General features: G+C 39.0%; 1 protein-coding gene across 3 annotated transcripts in view; it reads left to right on the top strand.

Annotated features, from left to right (window-relative positions):
* ARMH3 (armadillo like helical domain containing 3) overlaps positions 1-26,925 on the top strand; it is a 182,551-nt gene that overhangs the window by 75,765 nt on the left and 79,861 nt on the right. For 2 of the 3 annotated variants that reach the window (XM_004749417.3, XM_004749418.3), the window contains exons 21-23: positions 280-362; positions 1,515-1,641; positions 22,782-22,857. In XM_004749417.3, coding sequence (XP_004749474.2) covers positions 280-362; positions 1,515-1,641; positions 22,782-22,857 — 286 coding nt within the window. Of the gene's footprint in view, positions 1-279; positions 363-1,514; positions 1,642-22,781; positions 22,858-23,792; positions 24,615-26,925 lie in introns of those variants that run through there. The other variant, XM_045068962.1, reaches the window with a different exon arrangement.

Genomic DNA, 26,925 nt, shown 5'->3' on the forward strand with positions numbered 1-26,925 from the left:
GTCTCTCTTTTGTGATAAACCATTGGTATCCAAAAAAAAAGTGGCACAAAGAAGTAGATTTTTAAAAACTTTCCGTGGGCAGAAGATACATGCTTGGGAAGGTCAGTGCTTGCTCTAGATATATCTACCTTACGTGCTTTTAAAAAGGTTTGGTAGCCGTGACTTACTTACTTATAGCCCTGTTTGGATTTCTTAAATCTGTTTCCATTGCTTTCATTTAACTCTATTGATTATTCTTTTAATAACCTTGTTTTTGTTTTTGTTTTTTGTTTTTTTAAGCCTTGATAAATTTGCTGAAGTTCCTTATGTCAAATGAGACCGTACTTTTGGCCAAACACAACATTTTTACATTAGCCCTTATGGTGAGTAACAAAAAAATATTTCTTAAGGGGAGTGGGAGGAACAGGCTTCTAGCTGTGGAAAGAATATGTCATGGGGATAAAAGTTACAGCATAGGGAGTATAGTCAACGGTGTTGTAATGATGTTACATGGTGACAGATGGTAGCACCGCTTGTGGTAAGCATAGCACGATGTATATAGACTTGTTGAATCACTATGTTACACACCTGAAACTAATGTAATGTGTGTCAATTGTACTTCCATTAAAAACATTTGTTTTTCCTTTTTCTGAAGCCACACCCTAAGATAGATAGGCCAGGTTGAAACAGGAGCTAGTATTCTGGGGACTAAGGCATAGGGGGAGCCAGGCCTTCATTTTCTTTTTGAATTTGAATCTCTAGACTGGTGCTCCCCACTCTTCCTCTCTCACCTATGTCTTTGGCAAACTTGAGACTCTTTCATTTTTCATGAATATTGTTTGGTAGGGGCAGGTATGGGTCCGCTCTCTGTGAGCCTTAGTCCCTGATAACTAGGCTACTGTAGTCTCTACAGAGCTAAACCTCTGGAGGTGTCCCAGCCAGATGAATGGTTCCATTATGGCTCCACTGGTTTCAGAGAGATGTTACAGATGCCTATTTATCTGACTAGTTATTTGGGATAGAAGGAGGGCATTGTGCCTTTTGACTGTCTTCTCAGGATGTTACCCAGTGTATTCATAAATGTTTAATGTTTGAGGGGAAAAGGCCCTGATTTGTAGCATTTGTGGATTTCTGTGGTACAACCACTCCCATCATGGCCAATTTCAAGCTAACATTGTGACATTGTTGAATGCAGAGCTGGGGAGATGAGCCATAACACACCATTATATGATATTCCCACCACACAGGTATAAGAAGTGTAAATTAATCTCAAGAACACAAATACAAAAGATAGAAAATAATTAGGAAGTTGTGAGTTTGAGTATTATCTTCATTTTAATATAATTTAATGAACTGTTAAGTTTATGTGTCAATTTGTAATAATGGCTTTGTTAAGCAACCAGCTCACAAAATTCCTGAAAATTTAACATTGAGTTCTTATAAGCCATTAAGAACTGGCAACGGCATACTACTGACAATACCCTTCTGGTCTTCATAGTATGATCCCTGTGTATGGGCTTTTGCTTCTTTTTTAGATTGTGAACCTTTTTAATATGTTTATCACATATGGTGACACATTCCTGCCCACTCCCAGCAGCTATGATGAACTCTACTATGAGATTATCCGCATGCACCAGAGCTTTGACAACCTCTACTCTATGGGTAAGCTTTCTTTTCTTTTTACTCCCCTCCCCCTGTCAGCTGTGATTTTTGGCATGTAAGAAGAAAACACTACAAAAAATTCTCTTCTAGTTGCTTGGTTTCCTGCTTGGCATAGAAGTCTAGAAGTCTCTTCTCAGGCAATAGGAAGTTATATGTGGAATTCTTTGCTTTTGAGAACTCATAATTCATCTCAGTACAAAGCTAGTTAGCATCCCTGTGGCCCTTATGTTTGCGTGAGAGAGAGAAAGTAGGGAGGCTTTTGGATTTAGTGACTGCCAGTGAGATGGGAGTGAAAGAGTAGGTGGAGATTGACAGCAGCAAATAGAAGAGCTTGGATCCCAAAAGAACATTGTGTGATTTGAGAAGGTACAGGATTTTAAAGAGTTTTAATGTACCTATGTATTTTTAGCATAACCTACAAGAAGAAGTGGGCAGTAGATAAAAATCTTTCTTCCAAGGCTTTTGGTGATTGGCTTAATGAAAATTTACTCTGTGGTCATAGTAAATATAATTTATTTCTGAAAGAGGACATGTATCCCTGTAAATTTGAGTGAAGAGTCTATAAACCTACCTGGAATTTAAAAGGTCAGGAAAGGTTTCTATAGATTGCACAGAAACAGAAAGCCCCTCACTAAAACTATTAAAAAAAAAAAACCTCCCTCACTTACTAGCTTTATTGAGGTATAATTGATATATAATAAACTGCATTTGTTTAAAGTATACAATTTTGATACGTTTTTACATACATTCATATACACGAAGCTTTCACTACAATCAAGAAAACGAACATATCTGTCACCTACCGAAGGTTTCCTTTGTCCCTTTATATCCCTCCTACCGCCTCTTAGTACTTCTATCTTTTGCTTTCTAGCTCTGGGCAACCACCACTCCACTTCCTATTCCTGCAGATTAGTTTGCTCTATCCCCTTTGTTGGGACTATTTGTGAAAACTCTCTCCTATATCATGTGAAAACTGGAGGGGATTTGGAATAAGTACTAGGAGAAAGAGTAGATGCAAACAGTAGAAAAGAATTGCCTAGGAAGACAAAATTTTTTTCTAATTTTCTTTTTTTTTTTTAAGATTATTTATTTATTTATTTGACAGAGAGAGAGAGAGAGATCACAAGTAGATAGGCAGGCAGGGAGAGAGAGAGAGGGAAGCAGGCTCCCTGCTGAGCAGAGAGCCCGATGTGGGACTCAATCCCAGGACCCCGAGATCATGACCTGAGCCGGAGGCAGTGGCTTAACCCACTGAGCCACCCCGGCGCCCTCTAATTTTCTTTTTTAGAGCAGTAGGGGAAAACTCTAACAGCCATGGATAGTTTTGCTATGACATTTTAGGCAGTGGGAGTAGGGCCTTCTATTAGTAGGATGTTTTCACCTGCAGCTATGAGAAACCTCTGACTTAAACTACCTTGAACAATAGGAAAATTATTTCACTTTGCAAGAATTCTAAGGAATGACAATTCCAGAAGGATGTGATCTGATGCTCAGCAGTGTTGCAAGGACCCAGGTGTTTTCTGTTTCTCTCTCTCTTAATATAATAGCTTTCTTAGTATAATAGCTTTAGCATCAGGTCCCCTCCCTTGAGAATAACAAGTTCCAGTTGTCATATCAAGATACATCATCTTTTTTTTTAGGAGCTAAGAAATCTTCCATGAGAACCCTTTTGCAGACTTCCTATTGCCAAATATGCTCAGTGTTCCTTATATGGTTTGTGTCCACCCAACTTTACCAAAGTCCTTGTTTTTGAGAATGTAGAATTTTCCAAGGGTGAAGAACTGCCCTAGAGGCCTTAGCATCCATTAATAGATGAATAAAGATATCTTTCAATGAGGAAAAGAAGGAAAGTTGAGGTGGGAGAGATATTTTATAGAAGCCTGACATACCTACTCAACTGGGCCATTTGCACAGTCAAATGAGGTAAGCCCTTATAGCTACAGCAACAGGGTAAGAGAGGATAGCTGGGCCTGCTCAAATCTGCCAAGGGAATTAAAATGTGAACCAGGAGATCACAAATAGGGAAATGAAAAATATCCCTAAATGAAACAGAACAAACAACACGTTTCAATGCTTTCCATTTTGAATAAATATGATGAAAAAACATTTAGTTTAGTTTTTTTTTTTTAAGATTTTATTTATGTGTTTGAGGGAGAGTGAGAGAGAGATCAGAAGCAGGGCGAAAGGGTAGAGGGTGAAGCAAACTCCCCACTAAGCAGGGAGCCCGATGCAGGACTTGTTCCCAGGACCCTGGGATCGTGACCTGAGCCAAAGGCAGATGCTTAACCAACTGAGCCACCCGGGCACCCAAAACATTTAGTTTTTAAGTCAGGTTTTTAAAGGTTTAATTTACATGTATGGTAAAATTCACCCTTTTTATATACGGTTCTGAGTTTTGACAAATGTGTACAGAAGTATAAATATCACCAAAGAATCAAGATATAAAAGAGTTTCATCATCCCAGAATGTCTCTTGTGCTCTTGTGAGGTGAACTCCTTCACTCATCCTAAACCCTTAGCAGCCACAAATCTATTCCCTGGCTTCAGAGATTTCCTTTTTTCTTTTTTCCATAGTTTTGTTTTTTTGTTTTTTGGTGTTTTTTTTTTGTTTGTTTTTGTTTTGTTTTCCAAAAAAAACTCCCAAAGGTGAGATTGTGTAGTCTTTTTGAGTATGACTTCTTTTACATAGTAATTTATTTGAAATTCATCCATGTTGATGCGTGTATCAGTAGTTTATTTCTTTAAAAAAAAGCGGGGGGGGGGCGCGGCGCCTGGGTGGCTCAGTGGGTTAAAGCCTCTGCCTTCAGCTCAGGTCATGATCCCAGGGTCCTAGGATCAAGCCCCACATCGTGCTCTCTGCTCAGTAGGGAGACTGTTTCCCCAGCTCTCTCTCTGCCTGCCTTTCTGCCTACTTGTGATCTCTGTCTGTCAAATAAATAAATAAATAAAATCTTAAAAAAAAAAAGACTTTATTTATTTGAGAGAGAGTGAGAGAGCAGGAGAGAGCACGAGCAGGGAGCCTGATGTGGGACTCGATTCCAGGACCCTGGGATCATGGCCTCAGCCAAAGGCAGATGCTTAACTTACTGAGCCACCCAGACAGCCCTGTTTATTCCTTTATATTGTGAAATAATATCCCATTGTAGGACTATGCCAGTTGGTTTTTCCACTTCTCAGTTGAAGGACCTTTGGGAGGTAGAAATCTAGAAAGATTTTTGAGTTTTTTAAAGATTTATTTATTTATTTGACAGAGAAACAGTGAGAGAGGGAACACAAGGAGGGGGAGGGGGAGAGGGAGAAGCAGGCTTCCTACAGAGCAGGGAGCCTGTTGCAGGGCTTAATCCCAGATCATGACCTGAGCTGAATGCAGATGCTAAATGACTGAACCACCCAGGGCCCCGAGGTTTCCAGTTTTTAACGATTGTAAGTGAAGCCCCTGTTAACATCATTGTACAAGGTTTTATATGAACACAAGCTTTCATTTCACTTGGTTACATACCTATGAATGGGTTTTTGGCTATCATGGTTAAGATGTTCCTTATAAAGAAAAACACCAAACTCTTTTCCAAAGAGATGTACGATTTTACATTTCCTTCAGCAATATATAAGAGTTATAGCCCCTCCATATCCTAGCCAGCACTGGTTTGTTGGTTGGTTGGTTTGTTTTTGGCTTCTTCTTCTTCTTCTTTTTTTTTTTTTTTAAAGATTATATTTATTTATTTGACAGACAGAAATCACAAGTAGGCAGAGAGGTAGGCAGAGAGAGAGAAGGGGAAACAGGCTCCTGCTGAGCAGAGAACCCTATGTGGGGCTCTGTCCCAGGACCCTGAGACCATGACCTGAGCTGAAGGCAGAGACTTAATCCACTGAGCCACCCAGGCACCCCTGTTTTTGGCTTCTTATAGGTATGTCGCAATATCTCATTATGGTTTTAATTTTGTATTTCCCTAATGAATAATGATGTTGAACATCTTTCATCTTCTTATTTGCCATCTTTGGTTTTGAAGATCTTTTGCCCATTAAAAAAAGCATTGCATATCCATGTTCATAGCAGCACTGTTCACAATAGCCAAGAGATTAAAGCAACCCAAATGTCCATAAATGGATGAATGGTTAAATAAAATGTGGTATATACATTTTATTTTATTTTATTTTATTTTTTTTTTTTAAAGATTTTATTTATTTATTTGACAGAGAGAAATCACAAGTAGATGGAGAGGCAGGCAGAGAGAGAGAGAGGGAAGCAGGCTCCCTGCTGAGCAGAGAGCCTGATGCGGGACTCGATCCCAGGACCCTGAGATCATGACCTGAGCCGAAGGCAGCGGCTTAACCCACTGAGCCACCCAGGCACCCTACATTTTAATGGAATACTATGCAGCCTTAAAAAGGAAGGAAATCTGTTATGCTCCAGTGTGGATGAGCATTGAGAACATCATGCTAAGTGAAATAAACCAGTCCACAAAAGGACAATATTGTATGGTCTCACTTATATGAGGTATCTAAAGCAGTCAAATTTGTGATACAGAAAATAGAATGGTGGTTACCAAGGGATGAGGGGAAGGGTACAAAGGGAGTTTTTTAATAGGTATAGAGCTTCAGTTCTGCAAGATAAAAAGGCCTGGAGATCTGTTATGCAACAATGTAAACATACTTAACAACTTTTGAACAGTATACTTAAAAATGGCTAAAACAGTAAATTTTATTATATATGTTTTTCCTACCACACATACACATACTAAGCTCTAGACTTTATTTGTAGATTCCACTCATTTTTCTCCTAATGTCCTTTCTGTATTCCAGGATTCCATCCATGTTACATGTAGTTCTAAAACTGCTTTAGTCTCTTGCCTGATAGTTTCTTAATGTTTGTTTTTCATGACCTTGACAGTTTTCAGGAGAAGCTTTCTTAATTTTGAAATGACTCATGATTTACTCAAAGTTGGACTGGGGTTCTAGGTTTTCAGAAGAGTGCCACAAAGTCAAACATTTGTGTGTATGCTATCAACATGAATTATCACTGGTGATACTAACCTTTATCACTTGGTTAGAGTAGTGTGTGTGAAGTTTCTCCACAGCAGAGTTGTGATTTTTCCTCCCTTTCCACACTTCGTTCTTTGGAAGCAAGTCACTAAATGCAGTAAGCACTGAAGTTGGTAGTGGGGGTGGGGAGGTTAAGCTCCACCTCCTTCAGGGGAGAGTATCTACATAGATTAGAGTTCTCCTATAAGAAGAATTGGTTGTTTTTTAAATTTTTTTTTTTGTTTTTGAGATGTGAGGTTTCTTTCTATATTTTATACACCTATACATTTTCAGTTACATGTTTTGCAAATATTTTCTCCCTGATCTTAGCTTGTATTTTCATTTTCCCTTTTCTTCTTTCTTTCTTTCCTCCTTCCTTCCTTCCTTTCTCTCTCTCTCTTTCTTTCATAAGATTTTGTTTATTTGTCAGAGAGAGAGCATGAGCAGGAGCAGCACGCAGAGGGAGAAGCACGCTCCCCTCTGAGCGAGAAGCCCGATGTGGGACTCAGTCCTAGGACCTGGGATCATGTCCTGAACCGAAGGCAGACACTTAACCCACTGAGCCACCCAGGCATCCCTGTATTTTTATTTTCTTCACAATGTCTTTTGAAGACATTTTTGTTTGTTTTTCCTTTTTTAAAGATTTTATTTATTTATTTGAGAGCGTGAGAGAGAGAGAGCATGCATGAGCTTGGGCAGGGGCAGGAGTAGAGGGGAAGAGAGAGGGAGGGGAAAGAAGATAGTCCTAAGTAGACACCATGCTAAGTGTGGAGCCTGATGTGGGGCTTGATCTCACGACCCTGAGGTTATGACCTGAGCTGAAGCCAAGAGTTGGACCCTTAACCAACTGAGCCACCCAGGCGCCCCATTTTATTTTTCAGTCTCATCCACCAATTAGGGAAAGATTTTTGTTATAACCCAGCTAGCAGATTTCCATTTTTCTTGGACTCAGTTGCAAAGTGTTGAAGAAGTTTTAAATTTTGGTAAATACAGTTTATTAATTTTTGCTTTTATGAGTTTATGCTTTTTGTGTAGCATCTAAGAAATCTTTCTCTCTGGGGTGCCTGGGTGGCTAATTCATTAAACATCTGCCTTCGGCTCAGGTCATGATCCCAGGGTTCTGGGATCGAGCCCTGCATTGGGCTCCCTGCTCAGCAAGGAGCTTGCTTCTCCCTCTCCCACTCCCCCTGCTTGTGTTCTCTCTCTCACTGTGTCTCCTTCTGTCAAATAAATAAAATCTTTTTTTTTTTTTAAAGTAAGTTTTAAAAGCAGATCATGTGAGTCTTTCAACTTTTTTTTTTTGTAAGATTTTAAGTGTTTTTGTTTTGTTTTAGAGAAAGAGAGAGAGTGCAAGTAGGAGGAGGGACAAAGGGAGAGGGAGGAGAGAAGCAGACTCCTCGCTGAGCACAGATCCCGATGCAGGGTTCAGTCTCACAACCCTGAGATCATGATCTGTGCTGAATTCAAGAGCTGGTTGCCTGACCTCTTGAGCCACCTAGGCATCCCAAGATTTTTCTTAAGGTTTTATTTTTTTATTTTTTTTGAAGATTTTAAAATTTTTATTTATTTGACAGAGATCACTCGCTGGCAGACAGGCAGGCAGAGAGAGAGGAGGAAGCAGGCTTCTTGCAGAGCAGAGAGCCTGATGTAGGGCTCGATCCCAGGACCTTGGGATCATGACCTGAGCCGAAGGCAGAGGCTTTAACCCACTGAGCCACCCAGGCGCCCCAAGTTTAAGGTTTTATTTTTAAGCAGTCTTTATACCCAGTGTGGGACTTGAACTCACAGTCCTGAGATCGCGTCCCATGCTCTACTGTCTGAGCCAGCCAGGTGCTCCTCAACTTTGTTCTTATGTATCAAAATCATTTTGGCTGTTTTTTCATATAAATTTAAATATGTTTTTGTTAAAACCCCACTGAAATTTTGATTAAGATTATGATGAATCTAGGGGCACCTGGGTGGCTCAGTTGATTGAGTGTCTGCCTTGGGCTGGGGTCATGATTTCGGAGTCATGGGAATGAGCCTACTGGGCTCCCTGCTCAGCAGGGAGTCTGCTTCTCCCTCTTCTTCTGCCACTCCCCCACTGCTTGTGCTCTCTTCCTCCCCCTTTCTCTCTCTTTCAAATAAATAAATAAATATCTTTTTTTTTAAGATTCTATTTATTTATTTGACAAAGAGACACAGTGAAAGAAGGAACACAAGCAGCGGGAGTTGGAGAGGGAAAAGCAGGCCTTCTGCTGAGCAGGCAGCCTGATGTGGGTGGGGCTCCATCCCAGGACCCTGGGATCATGACCTGAGCCAAATGCAGATACTTTACGACTGCGCCACCCAGGTGCCCTAATAAATATATTTTTTAAAAAAAGATTATGATGAATCTATAGATCATTTTGGGAAAAATTGACATCTTAATAATAACATTTTAGAGCCCATAAACATTTGTTGAAGTCTTTGATTTTTTTATCAAACATATTGTACATATTTTATTAAATTTATCTTAAAGCATTTCATGGAATTTGGTGCAATTATAAATGGTAGTTTTAGAATTTCAATTATTATTTTCTCATTGTTAGTATATAGAAAGACTATTAATTTCCAAATTTGTCATCTTGCTAAACTCACTTATTAGATTTAGTGACTTATAATCTTATTAGAATTTTCTGTGTAAACAGCTATGTAGTTTGGGAATAAAAGCATTTTATTCCTTTCATTCTAATCTTTTAATTCTTGTCTTATTTCACTAATTAGGACCTTTAGTAATATATTAAATCAGAGTGGTGGGAATGGATATATTTATCTTTTTTCCAATCTTAAGATCATAAGGATTCAGTACTTCATTCAGTGTGACGTTAGCAATAGGTTTTTTCATAGATACCCTTTATCAGGCTGAAGATATTCCCTTTTGTTTCTAGTTTCCTGAAAGTTATTCTCATTAATGAATGTCTTATTCTGTTTTAAAATTTTAGCATGGAGTGCCTGGATGTCTCAGTCAGTTAAGTATCTGACTCTTGATATTGGCTCAAGTCATGATCTCAGGGTCTTGGGATCGAGCCCCACTGGGCTCCCTGCTCAGTGAGGAGTCTGCTTCTCCCTCTCCCTCTTCTCTGCCCTGATCCTGCTCATGCTCTCTCTCTCTCTCCCTCTCTCGGATAAGTAAATAAATCTTTTAAAAAAATTTAGCATGGGGCACCTGGGTGACTCAGTCAGTTGACCATCTAGCTCTTGGTTTTGGCTCAGGTCATGATCTCAGGGTCATGAAGTCAAGCCCAGTGTTCAGCTCCAAGCTCAGTGTGGAGTCTTCCTGGGATTCTTCCCTCTCCTGCTGCTCTCCCCACTCACATGTGTGTTCTCTCTCTTTTTCATAAAATAAGTAAATTAAATCTTTAAAAATTTCAGCATTTATTGAGATGATAACATGGTTTTCCTACTATAGACTGTTGATATAGTGATTTTTTTTTAAGTTTTTATTTATTTATTTGACAGAGAGAGAAAGAGCACAAGTAGTCAGAAAGGCAGGCAGAGGGAGACCAGGCTCTGGATGTGGGGCTCGATCCCAGGGCCTTGGAATCATGATCTGAGCCAAAGCCAGACACTTAAATGATGGAGCCCAACAGGCGCCTCGTGATTGATTAATTTTTTAATGTTGAACCAACCCCACATGATTGTAACTTATTATTTTTTTTAATTTTTAAATTTTTTAAAAGATTTTATTTATTTGAGAGAGAAAGTGCATGAGAAAGAGCAAGAGTGGTAGAGGAAGAGGGAAAAGCAGACGCCCCTGCTGAGCAAGGAGCCCAAGCAAGGCTCAATCCTAGGATCCATGACCTGAGCCAAAGGTAGATGCTTAACCAACTGAGCCATCCAGGCACCCCTATCTTTTTTTTTTAAACTTAGTATCATTTTTATGTGCTGCTGGATTTGATTTGCCCATATTCATGAGGGATATTGGTCTGTAATTTTATTTTCTTATAATGTCATTTTCTGGGTTTAGTATCAGGTAATATTGACATCATAAAATTCTCTCATCTATTTTCTGGAAGAATTTGTATAGAAGTGGTGGTATTTTTTTCCTCAAATATTTGGTAGAATTTATCAGTGAAGCAAGCCGGGCCTGGATTTTACTTTCTTGGAAGGTTTTTAACTATAAGCCCAATTTGTTTAATAGATCTCTATAATAATATAATAAATTCTTGTATTTTTTCAGAATGACTTTTGGAAGGTTGTGTCTTTCAAAGCACTTGTTTTTTTCATTAAGTTGTAAGTTCTATGGGCATATAGTGGTTTGTAATATTAATTTTTTGTGTCTGTAGAGTCTGTACTAATTTCCTTTCTTTCATACCTGATTTTGATAATTTGTGTCTTCTCTTTTTCTAGTCAGTCTGGCTGTATGTTTTTCAGGTTTATTGACTTTTCCCCTGTCAGAGAACTAGCTTTTGGTTTCATAGTCAGTTTTATTTTTGTCTCTCTCGTTTTTTAGTTTTCTATTTCTTAGATTCCTGCTCTTAATTTCCTTCTTGTTGCTTGCTTTGAGTTTTTTTTTTTAAGACTTTATTTATTTATTGATCAGAGAGAGAGAGTACAGGCAGGCAGAATGGCAGGCAGAGGCAGAGGGAAAAGGAGGCTCCTCACGGAGCAACGAGCCTGATGTGGGACTCCCAGCCTGATGCTGGGATCCTGACCTGAGCCGAAGGCAGCCGCCTAACTGACTGAGCCACCCAGGCATCCCTTGCTTTGAGTTTTGCTAGTTTCTTAGGGTAAAAGTTTAGGTCACTGATATGAGACTTTTTTTTTTCTAGTATAAATGCTTAGTCCTATAAATTTCCCTTTTAATAGTACTTTAGTTGCATCTCAAACATTTTCATTTGTTGTGTTTACATTGTCATTCGGGTTCAACATATTTTCTGATTTCCTTTGTGATTTCTTCTTTGACCTTTGGATTATTAGGACTATTTTGTTTAATTTCCAGATATTTGGGGATTTTTACTTTATTTTAATTATTTTAAGGATTTTATTCATTTATTTGACAGAGAGCATAAGTTGGGGGCAGGGAGCCGCAGAAGGAGAGGGAGGAGCATTTTCCTCACTAAGCAGGGAGCCCAACATGGGGCTTGATCCCTGGATCCTGGGATCACAGTCCAAGTCCAAGGCAGACACTTAACTGACTAAGCCAACCAGATGCCCCGATTTGGGGATTTTTAAATTTTTTCAGATATCTTTCTGGTAGTAATATTAAGTTTAATTCTGTTTTGGTACAAGGATATTCTTAATATGATTTCAGTCCTTTGACATTTACTGAGACTTGTTTTATGGCCCAGAATACGGTCCATCCTGGTAAACGACTCTTCTGCATTTGATTCTGCTCTAGGAGTAGACTATTCTTTGAGTTTCAGTTTGGTCAAGCTGTTTGATATGGTCTCTGTTTTCACATATTTTTCTGTCTGCTTGTTCTAAGGGGACAAGGAGGACTGTTACAATCTCTAACTATAATTGTAAGTTTATCTATTTTTTTAGTTCTTTCACTTTTTGGTTTATATATTTTATAGCTTTGCTGTCACATGTGTACACATTTAGTATTATTGTATTTTGGTGAGTTAACCCTTTTATCCTTGTATAATGTCCTACTTTATCTCTGGTAATATTCCTTTTCTGAGGTCTGTTTGGTCTGATATTAATACAGCCATTGTGGTTTTCCTCTTTTTCCCACTTTCTCAAAGATTTTATCTTTTTTTTTTTTTTAAAGATTTTATTTATTTATTTGACAGAGAGAGATCACAAGTAGGCAGAGAGGCAGGCAGAGAGAGAGAGAGGAGGAAGCAGGCTCCCTGCTGAGATCATGACCTGAGCCCAAGACAGCGGCTTAAACCACTGAGCCACCCAGGCGCCCCATCTCAAAGATTTTATCTTTAATCTCTACATCCGATGTGGGGCTGAAACCCAGAACCCTGAGATCAAGAGTTGAATCCTTTACTGACTGAGCCAGCCAGTCACCACTGGTTTTTCTTTTTTGATTAGTGTTTATGTGTTTATCTTTTTCTACCTTTAACTATTAACTTATCTATATTTTTATATTTAAAGTGGCTTTTTTTTTTTTTTTAAGTAGGCTCCATGCCCATTATGGAGCCCAGTGCTGGGCTTGAACTCACGACTCTAAGATGAAGACCTGAACTGAGATCAGATTCCTTTGCTTAATTGAGTGAGCCACCCAAGTGCCCCTAAAGTGGCTGACTTGTACAGGGCTTGTAGTTAGGTCTTGTTTGTTATCCAGTGTGACAGTCTTTTTCTCTCATTCAGTATTTAAACCATATACATTTACGATCCATACACATATACCATATACATATACATATAATATTCCAGTTGGCTTTGGCTATATTTCTTTGTGTATTTTTAGCAGGTCTAGGGTTACATTATACATTATACCTTTCCTAGGCTACTTACAGTTAGTGCTGTATCACTTCACTTTTTTTTTAAAGTAGGATCAATGCCTATTGCCCATCATGCAGCCCAGTGTGGGACTTGAAGTCATGACCCTGAGATCAAGACCTGAGCTGAGCTCAAGAGTCAAACGTTTAACTGACTGAGCCACGCAGGCACCCCTAGTGTAGTATCACTTCAATAAAATATAACAGTTTAATACTAGATAGTGTCCCATAATCACCACCCCCCACACTTACTTTGATGTTATAGTTGTATGTATTACATCTATATACATTGAAAACTCTACCAGACACTGCCATAATTTTTGCCTATGAATATGGACTTTAGAATATGGGCTATCATCCATATTCTAAAGAATTTCAGAGAGAAAAAGTTTTTTATATTTACCTAGATATTTTCTATTTCCATTGCTCTTTTTATTCCAGAAGATTCTAATTTTCTTCTAAAGAAATTTCCTTCTAAAGAAATGCTCTAAAAGCATTTCTTTTAGAGCAGGACCTCTCATGGTAAGATTTAAAACTTTTCCTTCATTTCTCAGGTATTTTTGCTAGGTTCTTATCTTTTGATAGGTTCTTATCTTTAAGTATTTTTTTAAGGTTTTATTTATTTATTTGACAGAGAGAGGAGACATAGCAAGAGAGTGAACACAAGCAGGGGGAGTGGGAAGAGGGAGAAGCTTGCTCCTCGCTGAATAGGGAACCCAGTCTGGGGCTCGATCCCAAGATCTTGGGATCATGACCTGAGCCAAAGGCAGAGGCTTAACGACTAAGCCACCCAGGTGCCACAAGTTCTTTAAGTATTTTGAAATATTTTGAAAATGTTATTCCCCTTTTTCTGGTCTCTGTGGTCTCTGAAAATAAGTCTGTTGTCATTTTAATCGTTTTTTTCCTTGTTTATAATGTGCTGTTTTTCTGTAGGCTCTTTTAGGTTTTTCCCTTATCTTTGCCTTTTAGCAGTTTGACTATGATATGTCTAGGCGTGGTTTTTCTGTGAGTTCATCCTGTTTGGGATTTGCTGAGCTTTTTGACTCTCACTAAATTTGGGAGTTTTTGGCCGTTCTTCTTTGCAAAAATTTTTCTGCCCCACGTTCTTTCTTCTCCCTTTTCTTGGACTGCAGTTACACAGATGTTAGGCTTTTTGATATTGTCCCACTCTTTCCTGAAACCTTATTTGATTTCTCCCTTTTTTTCCCCCCTTCTTCTTACTTAATAGCTTCTACTGTTCTGTCTTTAGGTTCACTGACTTCTGTGTCAGTCCATTCTGCTCTTAAGCCCATCTAGTGAAATTTTTTTTATTTTTACTTTACATAATATATATTTTACTTGTGGTTCTAATACCAGTTCAGTTCTCAGAGACTTTATGTGCTGCTTTGGTTGTGGTCCACACATGTACCACTCAAGGGTTAGTCAAGACTTGGACTGTGATTCATATATCCATTCAGGGGCACCTGGGTGGCTCAGTTGGTTAAGGGTCTGATTCCTGGTTTTTGGCTCAGGTCATGATCTTGGGTTTGTGGGATGGAGCTCCACGTGGGGCTCCTCAATCAGCATGGAGTCGGCTTCAGATTCTTTTTCCCTCCCTCTCTGCCCCTTCCTGCTCTCTCTCTCTCCCTCTCAAACAAACAAACAAACACACACACACACACACACACACACACACACACACACAAAACCCCCACCAAATATCCATTCGGTTCCTAAAGCTTTTGCTTTGCTGCTCCTATCTCTGTTCCATATTTGTTTAGCTCAGGCATAAGCCCGAGAATTGTGCAACTATTATATACAGAATTAGGGGAAGACTTTCTTCTGGTTTGTCCAGGCTGTTCTCTGACCAGCAGAAGCTGCTTTTCCTGGTTTCTGTCTACAGAAAGGTGAAGTTTCTATTGAAATTTTGGTCGTCTCTCCAGCTTCTCCCCTGTACATCCCTGTGAAAGCCTGAAAGAAAAATAGCAGAAAAGGCAACTTGAAACTCCTTTTGTGGGTGTTTCTCCAAGTTTTGACTCCCTTCTATAATATGTCTGCTTATGCTTAATTTTAGAGCCTCCAGGTAGTTACTTTTTATATTTAATACAGGATTTTGGGCTATAATCAGAGAAAGGCCGTAGTGGGTTTTACTCTGCCATGCTAGAAGTGGCACTGCACCTTCATCCCCCTCCCCAGTTTTATTGAGAAATAATTGGCTCACGTCACTATGATGTTTAAAGCATACAGAATGATGGTTTAATTTACATATATAGAGAAGAGGTTCGGCTCACATCCATCTTTTTTTTTTTTTTTCCATCTTTTCAAATAGATACAGTAAAAGGAAAAAAGGAAGAAAGGAAAAAATTTTTTTTCCTCGTGATGAGAACTCTTAGGATTTTACTCTCTTTAATAGCTTTCCTGTATATTATGCAGTGGTGTTAGCTAAATTCTCCTATTGTACATTACATCCCTTTTTTTTTTTTTTTTTAAGATTTTATTTGTTTGTCAGAGAGAGAAAGAGAGAGAGAGCACGCACACAAGTAGGCAGAGCGGCAGGCAGAGGTGGAGAGAGAAGCAGGCTCCCCGTGGAGCAAGGAGCCCGATGCGGGACACAATCCCAGGACCCTGAGATCACGACCTGAGCTGAAGGCAGTGGCTTAACCAACTGAGCCACCCAGGCGTCCCTATATCCTTTATTTATCTTCTTTATCCTGTAACTGGAAGTTTGCATCTTTTGACTACCTTCCTCCAATTCTCCCTCTCCATACCCTCTGTCTCTGGTAGCCACAAGATTGATCTCTTTTTTTATGGGTTTTGTTTTGTTTTGTTTTTAAGATTACATGTATAAGTAAGATCGTACAGTATTTGTCTTTCTCTGTGTCACTTATTTCACTTAGAATAAGTCTTTAGGGTCCATCCATATTGTCACAAATAGTAGGGTTTCCTTGTGTTTTATAGCTAAGTAATATTCCATTTGTGTGTGTGTGTGTGTGTGTGTGTGTGTGTATATACCACAACTTCTTTTTTTTTTTTTTAAGATTTTTATTTATTTATTTGATAGACAGAGAGAGATAACAAGTAGGTAGAGAGGCAGGCAGAGAGAGAGGGGGAAGCAGGCTCCCCGCTGAGCAGAGAGCCCGATGTGGGGCTCGATCCCAGGACCCTGAGATCATGACCTGAGCTGAAGGCAGAGGCTTAAACCACTGAGCCACCCAAGCGCCCCATATACCACAACTTCTTTATGCATTCATCCATTGATAGCCACTTAGGTTGTTTTTATGTCTTGGCTATTATGAATGATACTGCTGTGAACGGGGGGTTGTACCTGTCTTTTCAAATTAGCGTTTTGGTTTTCTTTGGATAAATACCCAGAAGTGGAATTGCTAGATCATATGGTAGTTTTTATTTTTAATTTTTAAAGTATCCCTCATACTGTTCTTCATGGTGAACATTCCTACCAACAGTGCACGAGGGTTCCCTTTTCTCCACATGCTATCCTTGCCAATGCTTGTTATTTCTTGTTTTTTTGTTACTAGCCATTCTGACAGGTGAGGTGATATCTCATTGTGGATTTTTATTTGCTTTTCCCTGATGAGTCATGATGTTGAGCATCTTTTCACATGTCTATTAGCCATCTATACATCTTCTTTGAAAAAATGTCTTTTGAAGTCTTCTTCTCGTTATTTAATTAGATTGTTTTTTTGGTGTTGCGTTGTAGGAGTTCTTTATATATTTTGCACATTAACCCCTTAACAGATATATAATTTGCAAATGTTTTCTCCCATTCAGTAGGTTTGTTTTGTTGATGTTTTCCTTCATTCTCTATGCAGAAGCTTTTTATTTTGATGTAATCTCGATTCTTTTTCCTTTTTCCCCTTTGCCTGAGGAGACAGATCCAAAAAAAATATTGCTAAGATTGATGTCCAAGAGTCTACTGCCTGTATTTTCTTTTAGGAGTTTTATGGTTTCAAGTTTTACATTTAGGTCTTCAATCCATTTTAAGTTTATTGTATATGGTGTAAGGAAGTGGTCCAGTTTCTTTTTTTTTTTTGCATATAGCTATTCAGTTTTCCCAACACCATTTATTGAAGAGACTGTCCCTTCTCCATTTTATGTTCTTCACTCCTTTGCCATAGATGAATACACGTGAGTTTACTTCTGGATTCTCTACTCTGTTTCACTGATCTGTGTATCTGTTTTTGTGCTACTGCCATGATATTTTGATTATTGAGGCCTTGTAGTATAGTTTGAAATCTGGTGGCATGATACTTCCAGGTTTGTTCTTCTTTCTCGAGATAGCTTTGGCTATTCAGGGTCTTTTGTGGTTCTATACAAATTTTATGATTATTTGCTCTATTTCTGAAAAATGCTAATGGTATTTGTATAGGGATTGAACTGAATCTGTAGATTAAGATTATTAATTCTTCCAATCCATGATCATGTTATATCTTTCCATCTATTTTTTTTTAAGATTTTATTTATTTATTTGACAGACAGAGATCACAAGTAGGCAGAGAGGCAGGCAGAGAGAGAGGGGGAAGCAGGCTCCCCACTGAGCAGAGTGCCTGATGCGGGGCTTAATCCCAGGATCCTGAGATCATGACCTGAGTCAAAGGCAGAGGCTTTAACCCACTTAACCACCCAGGCGCCCCTCTTTCCATCTATTTATGTCATATTCAATTTCTTTCACCAGTATCTTATAGTTCTCAAAGTACAGGTCTTTCACCTCTTAAGTTAAATTTATTACTAGGTATTTTATTGTTTTTGATACTATTGTAAATGGGATTGTTTTCTTAATTTCTCTTTCTTATCATTGGTTATTAGTGAATGGAAACACGGTGATTTCTGTGTATTAATTTTGTATCTTGCTACTTCACTGAATTCATTTCTTTTTTAAGATTTTATTTAATAGTGAGCGTGCAGGTTGCGGGGAGGGGTAGAGGGAGAAGCAGATTCCCCGCCGAGCAGGAAGTCCAATGTGGGGCTCCATCCCAGAACCCCGAGATCATGACCAGAGCTGAAGGCCGGCACTTAACTGACTAAGCCACCCAGGCTCCCTTTACTGAATTCATTTATTAGTTCTAATTAGAATTTTTTTTGGTGGAGTTGTTAGTATTTCTCTATATAATATCATGTCATATGCAAATAGTGACAACTTACTTCTTTCTTCCGAATTTGGATGCCTCTTCTGTATTTTTTAATATGCTTTTTATCTCATTAATCTTAATTCATTTTATCCAGTATAGTGTGCATTTCAGGTTTTTTCTATCCTAGAAGTTCTGTTTGGACTTCTTTGTAATGTGTCTGTTTCTTTCCTCATTGTATTTTTATTTTCCTCAATCTTCCTGAGAATACGGAGCATATTTACAGTTGTTTTAATGTCCTTTTTTGGTAATTCTGCTAATTTTCCTTCATTTTTTTTTTTAAAGATTTTATTTATTTGACAGACAGAGATCACAAGTAGGCAGAGAGGCAGGCAGAGAGAGAGGAGGAAGCAGGCTCCCTGCTGAGCAGAGAGCCCGATGCGGGACTCGATCCCAGGACCCTGAGATCACGACCTGAGCCGAAGGCAGCGGCTCAATCCACTGAGCCACCCAGGCCGCCCCTTCCTTCATGTTTAGATCTGTTTCTATTGACTGGTTTTTCTCTTGCCTATTTGGTCTTATTTTTCTGCTTTGAATGCCTGGTAATTTTTAAATTTTGGACATTGTGATTTTAATATTGTTAGTGCTTGATTTTGTTATTTTATATAATGTTAAACTTTGTTCTAGAATGTGGTTATGTTATTTGGAAATCAGCTTTATCCTTTCAGGTTTGCATTTAAGGGTTGTCAGGGGAGGTTGAGAGCCATCTTTAATGTAGGCTAATTTGGCCCCATTGCTAACGTAGTACCCATCTGCAGACTTTGACAACCAGGATATGAGTAAGTCTTTCTACACTTGCTGGGGGAAAAACAAATTATTTTATTTGTGGAGCCCTCTGTGAGCTTAACAATTTCTTTTCCTTTCTAATAGTTCTTTGTTTCCAGCTCTGAGTATTTTCCTCTTTGATCTATATATGCAGATCAGTATTCAAAAAAAGATGTAGGGGATGCCTGGGTGGCTCAGTTGGTTAAATGTCTGCCTTTGGCTCAGGTTATGATTCCAGGGTCCTGGGATCGAGTCCAGCATCAGGCTCCTTGCTCAGTGGGGAGTCTGCTTGTCCCTCCCCCTCTGCCTCTACCTTCTGCTCGCACTCTCTCTCTCTCTTTCTCTCTCTCGCTCTGTCCATCTCAAATAAATAAATAAAATCTTTTAAAAAAAGATGTAAGATGACCCTTCTGTAGACCTCCAGAGTTCTTTGTTTTTTACTCCTTCTACAGTACTCTGCCCCACAAATTCTAGGTACCTTGGCCTCTCCAAGTGTTGATCTCTATGTCTTTGGCTTGGCAAGATTTCTGTATTCTATATAGGTTCCTCCTCCTGCCCCACAGGCTAGAAACTTCTCCATGCAGTAAGCTGGGGTAATCATAGGGCTCACCTTGTTTTTTTTCTTCAGGGATCACTGTTGAATATGCCTGTTGTCCAATGTCTGGTAGTTGTTGTTTCATCTGTTTTGTCCAGTCACTTAAGGTAGGAGGGTAAATTATGTTTTGTTCTTCTGTCTTGGCTAGAGGAGGAAGGCTCACTGAAACACTTTTGATGAAGGCACACATTTAATATTCTTTTTTTTTTAAATTTTTTATTTTTTATAAACATATATTTTTATCCCCAGGGGTACAGGTCTGTGAATCACCAGGTTTACACACTTCACAGCACTCACCAAAGCACATACGCTCCCCAATGTCCATAGTCCCACCCCCACATTTAATATTCTGATGACATTAATTTGGTGCAGTGAAGTCTGCTGAGTAGGAAGACTTCCAAAGGAGCTGCCCTGAACCATAAATGATACCATATTTTGAAGTGTTTTTTTTTATTAAAAAGAAAGATAATTATAAATACTAAAGAAAAAGAAAAATCAAAATGGAAAAGATAAAAAAAATTTATAATCTTTCTAGTGCTGTGATTGTTTTCATTGTTGTATATTAGCCTACATGTATGCATAATTTTACATAGTTGTAATCATGTTATCCTTCTATTTTGTGTTTTTAAAAACATGTGTCATAAAATATTCTTTTTTTTGTAATTTTCTTAAATCTTTCTCTGTCTTTTTTTGTACAGTGTGGGCTCAGTTTATTTAACCATTCTTTTCATGGAAATTATGGTTGTTTCCAGTTTTTACTATTACTTACGTCTCTTTTTATTTTTTTTTTTTATTTTTTTTTTTTTAAAAGATTTTATTTATTTATTTGACAGAGAGAAATCACAAGTAGACTGAGAGGCAGGCAGAGAGAGATAGAGGGAAACAGGCTCCCTGCTGAGCAGAGAGCCCTATGCGGGACTCGATCCCAGGACCCTGAGATCATGACCTGAGCCGAAGGCAGCGGCTTAACCCACTGAGCCACCCAGGCGCCCCACTTACGTCTCTTTTTAAAATGGCTGTGTACTATGTTATTTTTGTGAACCATAATTTACTACATAAAAGATTACCTTAGCTTGAGGCTTTTAGGGCATTTTGAAATAATTTTGTGTTTAAATTTGGTAACGGAAAAGAATGTAAAAGCCTATGGCATTTGCAAAGGAAATGCAGTGATGAGGTCATCTGGTTCTTGTTCACTAAGGAACAGAGCTGACAGAATGTTACAGAGAAATAATCCATGGACAGAGTTAAATATCTCACTGAGATAAGGAAAGGAAAATTCAACTCAATTCCATAAATGTTTTGGTCCCCACCCTCAGAGAATTTATGATCTTGTGGAGGATCTAGTGAAACACATCTAAGGAGTTTCACAGTTGAGTTGGAAAAGATCTGTCTGACCTGCTGAAACAATTGTTTTCATTACATGATTAAACTTGCACATACACTGGGTGAAACCGGATTTCAGACTGAGGAGCTTTGACTTGGAACTATACCAACTTCCCCTGCCCTAAATCCTGTAAATTAGAAAGGCAGTGTTCTGATAATATGTTTTATTAAGGCTTCCTTACTCTCTTTCATAAAATTACATGAATTTATAAAAATGAGGTATTGCTAGAAGAGATGCAGAGCAGCCAGATGAGTTTTCTTTCCCTGTTAACAGCCATAGGCCTTCCCTCAGATTTAGCTGCTGCTGTTTCTTTTCCTCGCTGGAATAGTGATGGTTCTCAGGTATAAAGTTCCTAAGCAGATTGGTTACACGTTTCTTAATTTCTTTTCTTTTCTTTTCTTTTTTTTAAAGATTTTATTTATTTATTTGACAGGCAGAGATCACAAGTAGGCAGAGAGGTAGGCAGAGGGAGAGGAGGAAGCAGGCTCCCGCTGAGCAGAGACCCCTGACGCGGGGCTCGATCCCTGCACCCTGGGATCATGACCTGAGTTGAAGGCAGAGGCTTTAACCCACTGAGCCACCCAGGTGCCCCACACGTTTCTTAATTTCTTAATGTAATGTTAGGCTCTACTTCTCCTTCCTTTGGAGAAGTCTCAGATATATTCAGTCATTTGTTTGGGAGGCCATTTATTTAAATGCTAATAGCTAATATACGACATTTACTGTGTGCCAGGCACTGATCTAAGGGTTTATATATATTAATTTATTTCATTTTCATAAGAGTCCTTTCATGTAAGTATTGCTGTTACTGTCGTGGTAAATGGCAAGTGCAGGAATTGGGCTCTGACAGTTGGCTTCAGGGTTCATACTCATAACCATTTACTCTTAAGTACATGCTCTAGAGTCATACCCTCAGGTTCAAATTCTGGCTCAGTTACTTACAACTGTTTGGATGACTTAGATCAATTATTTGTCTCCTTTTAGTCTGTTTCCTCATCTCTCTGCTATCTTTTATATAACCTAACTTTGTTCACTTCTTGGAACATAGAAAACTTGGCTCTTATTAAGTATTCCTTCATTAAAAACATATACTTGGAGTGCCTGCTATGTGCTTGCTCTTCCAAGGAGCAGTTGTGCTGGTTTGTCTCTTTTCTGAAATGGTATCAATACTGTAATGTATGGTCCTGAAGCTCTTAGCTGACTGAGGTTGTTCTGTCTTTCCATCTTCTTTCCTTTTACTGCTGGATGTGGAAAAGAGAGAGAACTTGGTCAGAAAAGAGAAGGCTATTCCTCTTGATTCATGTTGCAGGTCACACAGTTAAGTTATAGTAGCTAAAGCAGGTTATTCCTTGACTGAAACATGACTGTCCTCTATCTGACAAGATAGTTTGCCCTGTTTGACCCAGCTGAAACCTTTAGGAGAAAGTTAAGTATGGAGCAGGAGGGGATACTTAACCAGCCACGTCCACTAAATCAGCCATTAGAGCAATGATAAATGTGGCTGCCAGGTTAATCTTACCTTACCACCTCAATGTAGATTTTAAATGAATGTAAAACCTAAGCATGGAAACCTGTTAGTAGGGAGTTGATGGAGGGGAACCCAAGGCAGAGGAGTATTTTGATAGGATGTGAAAAAAAGCTAGAGAAAAAAAAACCCTGGTGAAGGTAGTTGAGAATAAGCCCTTATATTTTTCTCTAAGATGAGGAAGTTTTAAATGGGGTGTTGTTGTAGGCTCTGGTTATTCTAATAAAGCTATTCTGAGATGTGTCTTTATTCCTTATTTTTGTGTTTTATACTGGGGGTCTAACAGATCTTTTTTCTTTTCTTCCTTATAGTCCTGAGGCTTTCTACCAATGCAGGCCAGTGGAAAGAAGCAGCTAGCAAGGTGACCCATGCATTGGTTAATATCAGGTAAGGAATGAAAACTTACCTCTTTCAGCATTCCTTGGCTCATCCTGAGGTTTATTGTACCTTGCTGAGTGGAGTGTGTTGAACACCACTGCTATTTTAAGCCCTGATGTCTGTAGGAGTGGAAGAAATGTCGTACTTGATCAAGAAAAGCAGGAGTGCATGAGACTTTCATATTGTCATATTGAAATAGCTCACAGTGCTGTTCTGAGAATTTTCATACCAAGACATGGTTGCAAGCCCTTTTCAGGCATCTTTGTTGCCAAAGTGTTTTCTGTGTATAAGCCATCTGAAAGCTTTTCTCTGAAAATTTTTTTTCTGCCATTCTCTGTGAGTTCAGGGAATGATTCATGGGGATCTGGAACTTTGACGTTTTGCTTTACATGGCTCTTTCTATTTGCGGTAAACAGAGGCAAATGGAGCTCATGGGGCTAAGTTATTTTAGGTTCCTTATGAAACAGCAGAGCAATTACGGAGTGCTATATGTATTGGATAAAATTAAGTCAGACATGGAGTTTGGCTTAGGGTCTTGAGGAAATACCACACACCCACAGGAGTGAGCTGTTCGTAAATGGAGAGAATGTGCTTTCAGTATCATGAAATACCAAGCTGACTTTTCTTACATTCCTCGTTCCCTTTGTGCCTATCATTTCCCATTTTCTCAACACTTATTAAATTGTTCTTGCAAACAATTGAAAAATTAAACTTGAGTAGAAGAGGCAAACCCAACAGATGGGGAAACTTGATTTAGCTCCAGATATAAGCCTTGCCAGACATTCTCAGCGATGGTAATGCACATCTACAACTTGGTATAGATTCTGATGTATAACAGGTCTGGGATTTAATGTTTATTTACAGATCTTTCTTTTCTTTTCCTTCCTTTTTTATTTATTTTTTCTTTCTCTCTCTCTCTCTCTCTTTTTTTTTTTTTCCTGAAGTAAAATGTCCTATAGTGATTTACAGTGGCATTTGGCACGTCTGGGAACAAAAGGAGAAGTGTGAAATGTGTATGTTGGGAGAGCTGGAATGAGAGGGCCTAAGGGTGAGATGTGCTAACAAGACTGCACTGAAGGTTAATCTGCCTTACCTGACCCCAGAGACATTTTGCTGCAAACATAGTTTTATAAATCTCACAAATGCATATCTGTACCTAGCAAATAAACCAGATACTGTAGTAAGGCCTTATGATAAATATGATTTTCTATAAAAATCAGGGATTACAAACTGCCTTCTCCCAAATATCCCTTTGTGACCCAAGGGCCGTATGACAAATGTGGGTGTTTGAAAGAAGCTCCAGATTCTGGGCTAGAGTTTGAAGTTCATATGGATATAATTTATGTTGTGTTTATTTATTCATGTATTTACTTAGGCTTTCCAGGCAGCTCCTTTTCATCTGGGACCTGTTTCCTTGATCACATTCCTTTATGCTTGCTTTATCTCCTGCTTTGTTGCTTTCCCTTTCGGTGGCTTCTGACTTGGCTGCTGTCCTTATTCTTCCCAAGGGCCATCAAACAGTTGATTTAAGCTTTTGGCCTATGCTTTTTGTGAATAGCCTGGAAAGGACTGGGCTGAACTTTGAGTGGATGCCTATAACTATCACCTCTTTCTTCTCTTTGCAAGTCTCCATCAGGCCTCTACCTTCATTTTCATTCCTCACATTTCTTTAATGAACTTGCTGCAGGGAATAATTAGCTTATCTTCACTGTCACTAATGAATTAGACTTGGAGTATATGTCAAAAGTATCAAAGGGCACCTGGGTGGCTCAGTTCGTTAAGTAACTGCCTTCGGCTCAGGTCATGATCCTGGAGTCCCAGGATCAAATCCCACATCAGGCTCCCAGCTCCATAGGGAGTCTGCTTCTCACTCTGACCTTCTCTCCTCTTATGCTCTCTCTCACTTTCTCTCTCTCAAATAAATAAAATCTTAAAAAAAAAAAATGTATCAAAGATCCAGTCAGTTTTCTCAAGAGATTACAGGAAAATGTGTTTGTCACTTACCACACTAAGGCCAGATCAGGGCAAAATAGTGGTAATGCTAAGCCAGCTAAAGATTACTTTTTTCTTTTTCTTTCTTTTCTTTTCTTTTCTTTCTTTCTTTCTTTCTTTCTTTCTTTCTTTCTCTCTCTCTCTCTCTCTCTCTTTCTTCCTTTCTGCCTTGCTTTCTTCCTTCCTTCCTTCCTTCTTTCTTTCTTTCTTTTTTTTTTTTTTTAAGATTTTACTATTTATTTGACAGAGACAAAGCGAGAGAGGGAACACAAGCAGGGGGTAGTGGGAGAGGGAGAGGCAGGCTTCCCTCCGAGCAGGGAGCCCGAAGCGGGGCTTGATCCCAAGACCCTAGGATCATGACCTGAGCCGAAGGCAGACGCTTAATGACTGAGTCACCCAGGTGACTTTTTTTCCTTTCTGACACTTATTTCCCTTAATAAGTGCTAAGTTTTGTGCTCTTTTATATACAATCTTCTTCAATATTCAAACTCCATAGAGTGTATCATAAACTTTTTAAAAAAAATACTTTTTACCAATGAGAAAACAGTCTTAAAGATACTGTGAATTGCAGGAAATCCCACAGTTGTTGTCTGGCAAACCATAACACATACCCTCCCCAGAGTATATTTTTAAGTAATCTCTGCACTCAACTTAGGGCTCAAATTCCCAACCCTAAGATCAAGAGCCATATGCTCCACGGACTGATCCAGGCAGACACCTGGACTGAGCCAGCCCAGCACCCCAGGGCTCCTTCTTTCATGTCATAATGGCTCCCATTGAGTTGCCTCCAAGGCTACCATGGAGGTAAAAAGAACAGTCAGCATGATGTACTGAAAGGAGCATGGAAATTTTAGTTAGAGAAGCTGGATTTAAAATTTTTGTCTTGGGGCACCTGGGTGACTCAGTGGGTTAAAGCCTCTGCCTTTGGCTCTGGTCATGATCCCAGGGTCCTGGGATGGAGCCCTACATTGGGCTCTCTGCTCAGCAGGGAGCCTGCTTCCCCCTCTCTGTCTGCCTCTCTGCCTACTTGTGATCTCTGTCAAATAAATAAAATCTTTAAAACATTTTTTTTTTTTGTCTCTACCACTCAATTTGTGACCTTGAGCAAGTTATTTATCTTCTACGGACCTCTTTCCACTATCTATAAAATGAAGATGATGATGATTATCAATTCCTTCATGGGGAAATAGTTGTGAGAATTATATAACATATGTGACGGGACTTAGTTAACTATAAAATACTGGCCTGAAGCATAATGTATTTAAGAGTCATCCCTTTTGTAGTATGGGTCAGAATTTCCTTCCTTTTAAAGGCTGATTAATATCCCATTGTATGTATATGCCATGTTTTTAAAAAATATTTTATTTATTTATTTAACAGATAGAGACCACAAGTAGGCAGAGAGGCAGGCAGAGAGATGGGGTGGGGGGGAAGCAGGCTCCCTGCTGAGCAGAGCGCCTGATGCAGGGCTCTATCCCAGGACCCTGAAATCATGACCTGGGCCAAAGGCAGAGGCTTAACTCACTGAGCCACCCAGGCGCCCCTATGCCATGTTTTTTTAATCCATTCTTCCATTGATGAAATCCCAAGAGGGTTGCTACCACTTTTGGTCATTGTGTTTTGGTTATTTGTACATGGGTGTACAAATATCTGTCCAGTCCCTGCTTTCACTTCTCTTGAAAAGCATATACCTTGAAGTGGAATTGGTGCATCATATGATAATTCTGTTTAGTTTTTTGAATGATTGCCATACTGTATTTAGGATTACCATTTTGAGCCTTCCTTAGAATGTTTCCTAAGTATGTCTTCATTTGTCCCTTCTATGAAAGTTAAGATGTTATCCTTAACCTGGAAAGATGTTTTGCTTTAGGTAGATTTCGATGCTTTGAACGAGGGTGGTATAGGGAGTTTCTTTTCTCAGAGTTAGTGTTCTCTTAGCTGAGGGTGAATTGTGGTATGCCCAAGTCTGCAATCCACTCCAGCAGTAATGAGTGCTGCCTTACGCTCCTTCAGTTTTTTCTAAGAGCTTGTGTTGTGCATCCATGACACTACTAACTTTGGGTGGTTTAGAAAACAAGAAACTGT

Source organism: Mustela putorius, unplaced genomic scaffold (genome assembly GCF_011764305.1).
Source record: "Mustela putorius furo isolate JIRA1106 unplaced genomic scaffold, ASM1176430v1.1 tig00003909_pilon_pilon_pilon, whole genome shotgun sequence".
Lineage (NCBI taxonomy): Eukaryota > Metazoa > Chordata > Mammalia > Carnivora > Mustelidae > Mustela > Mustela putorius.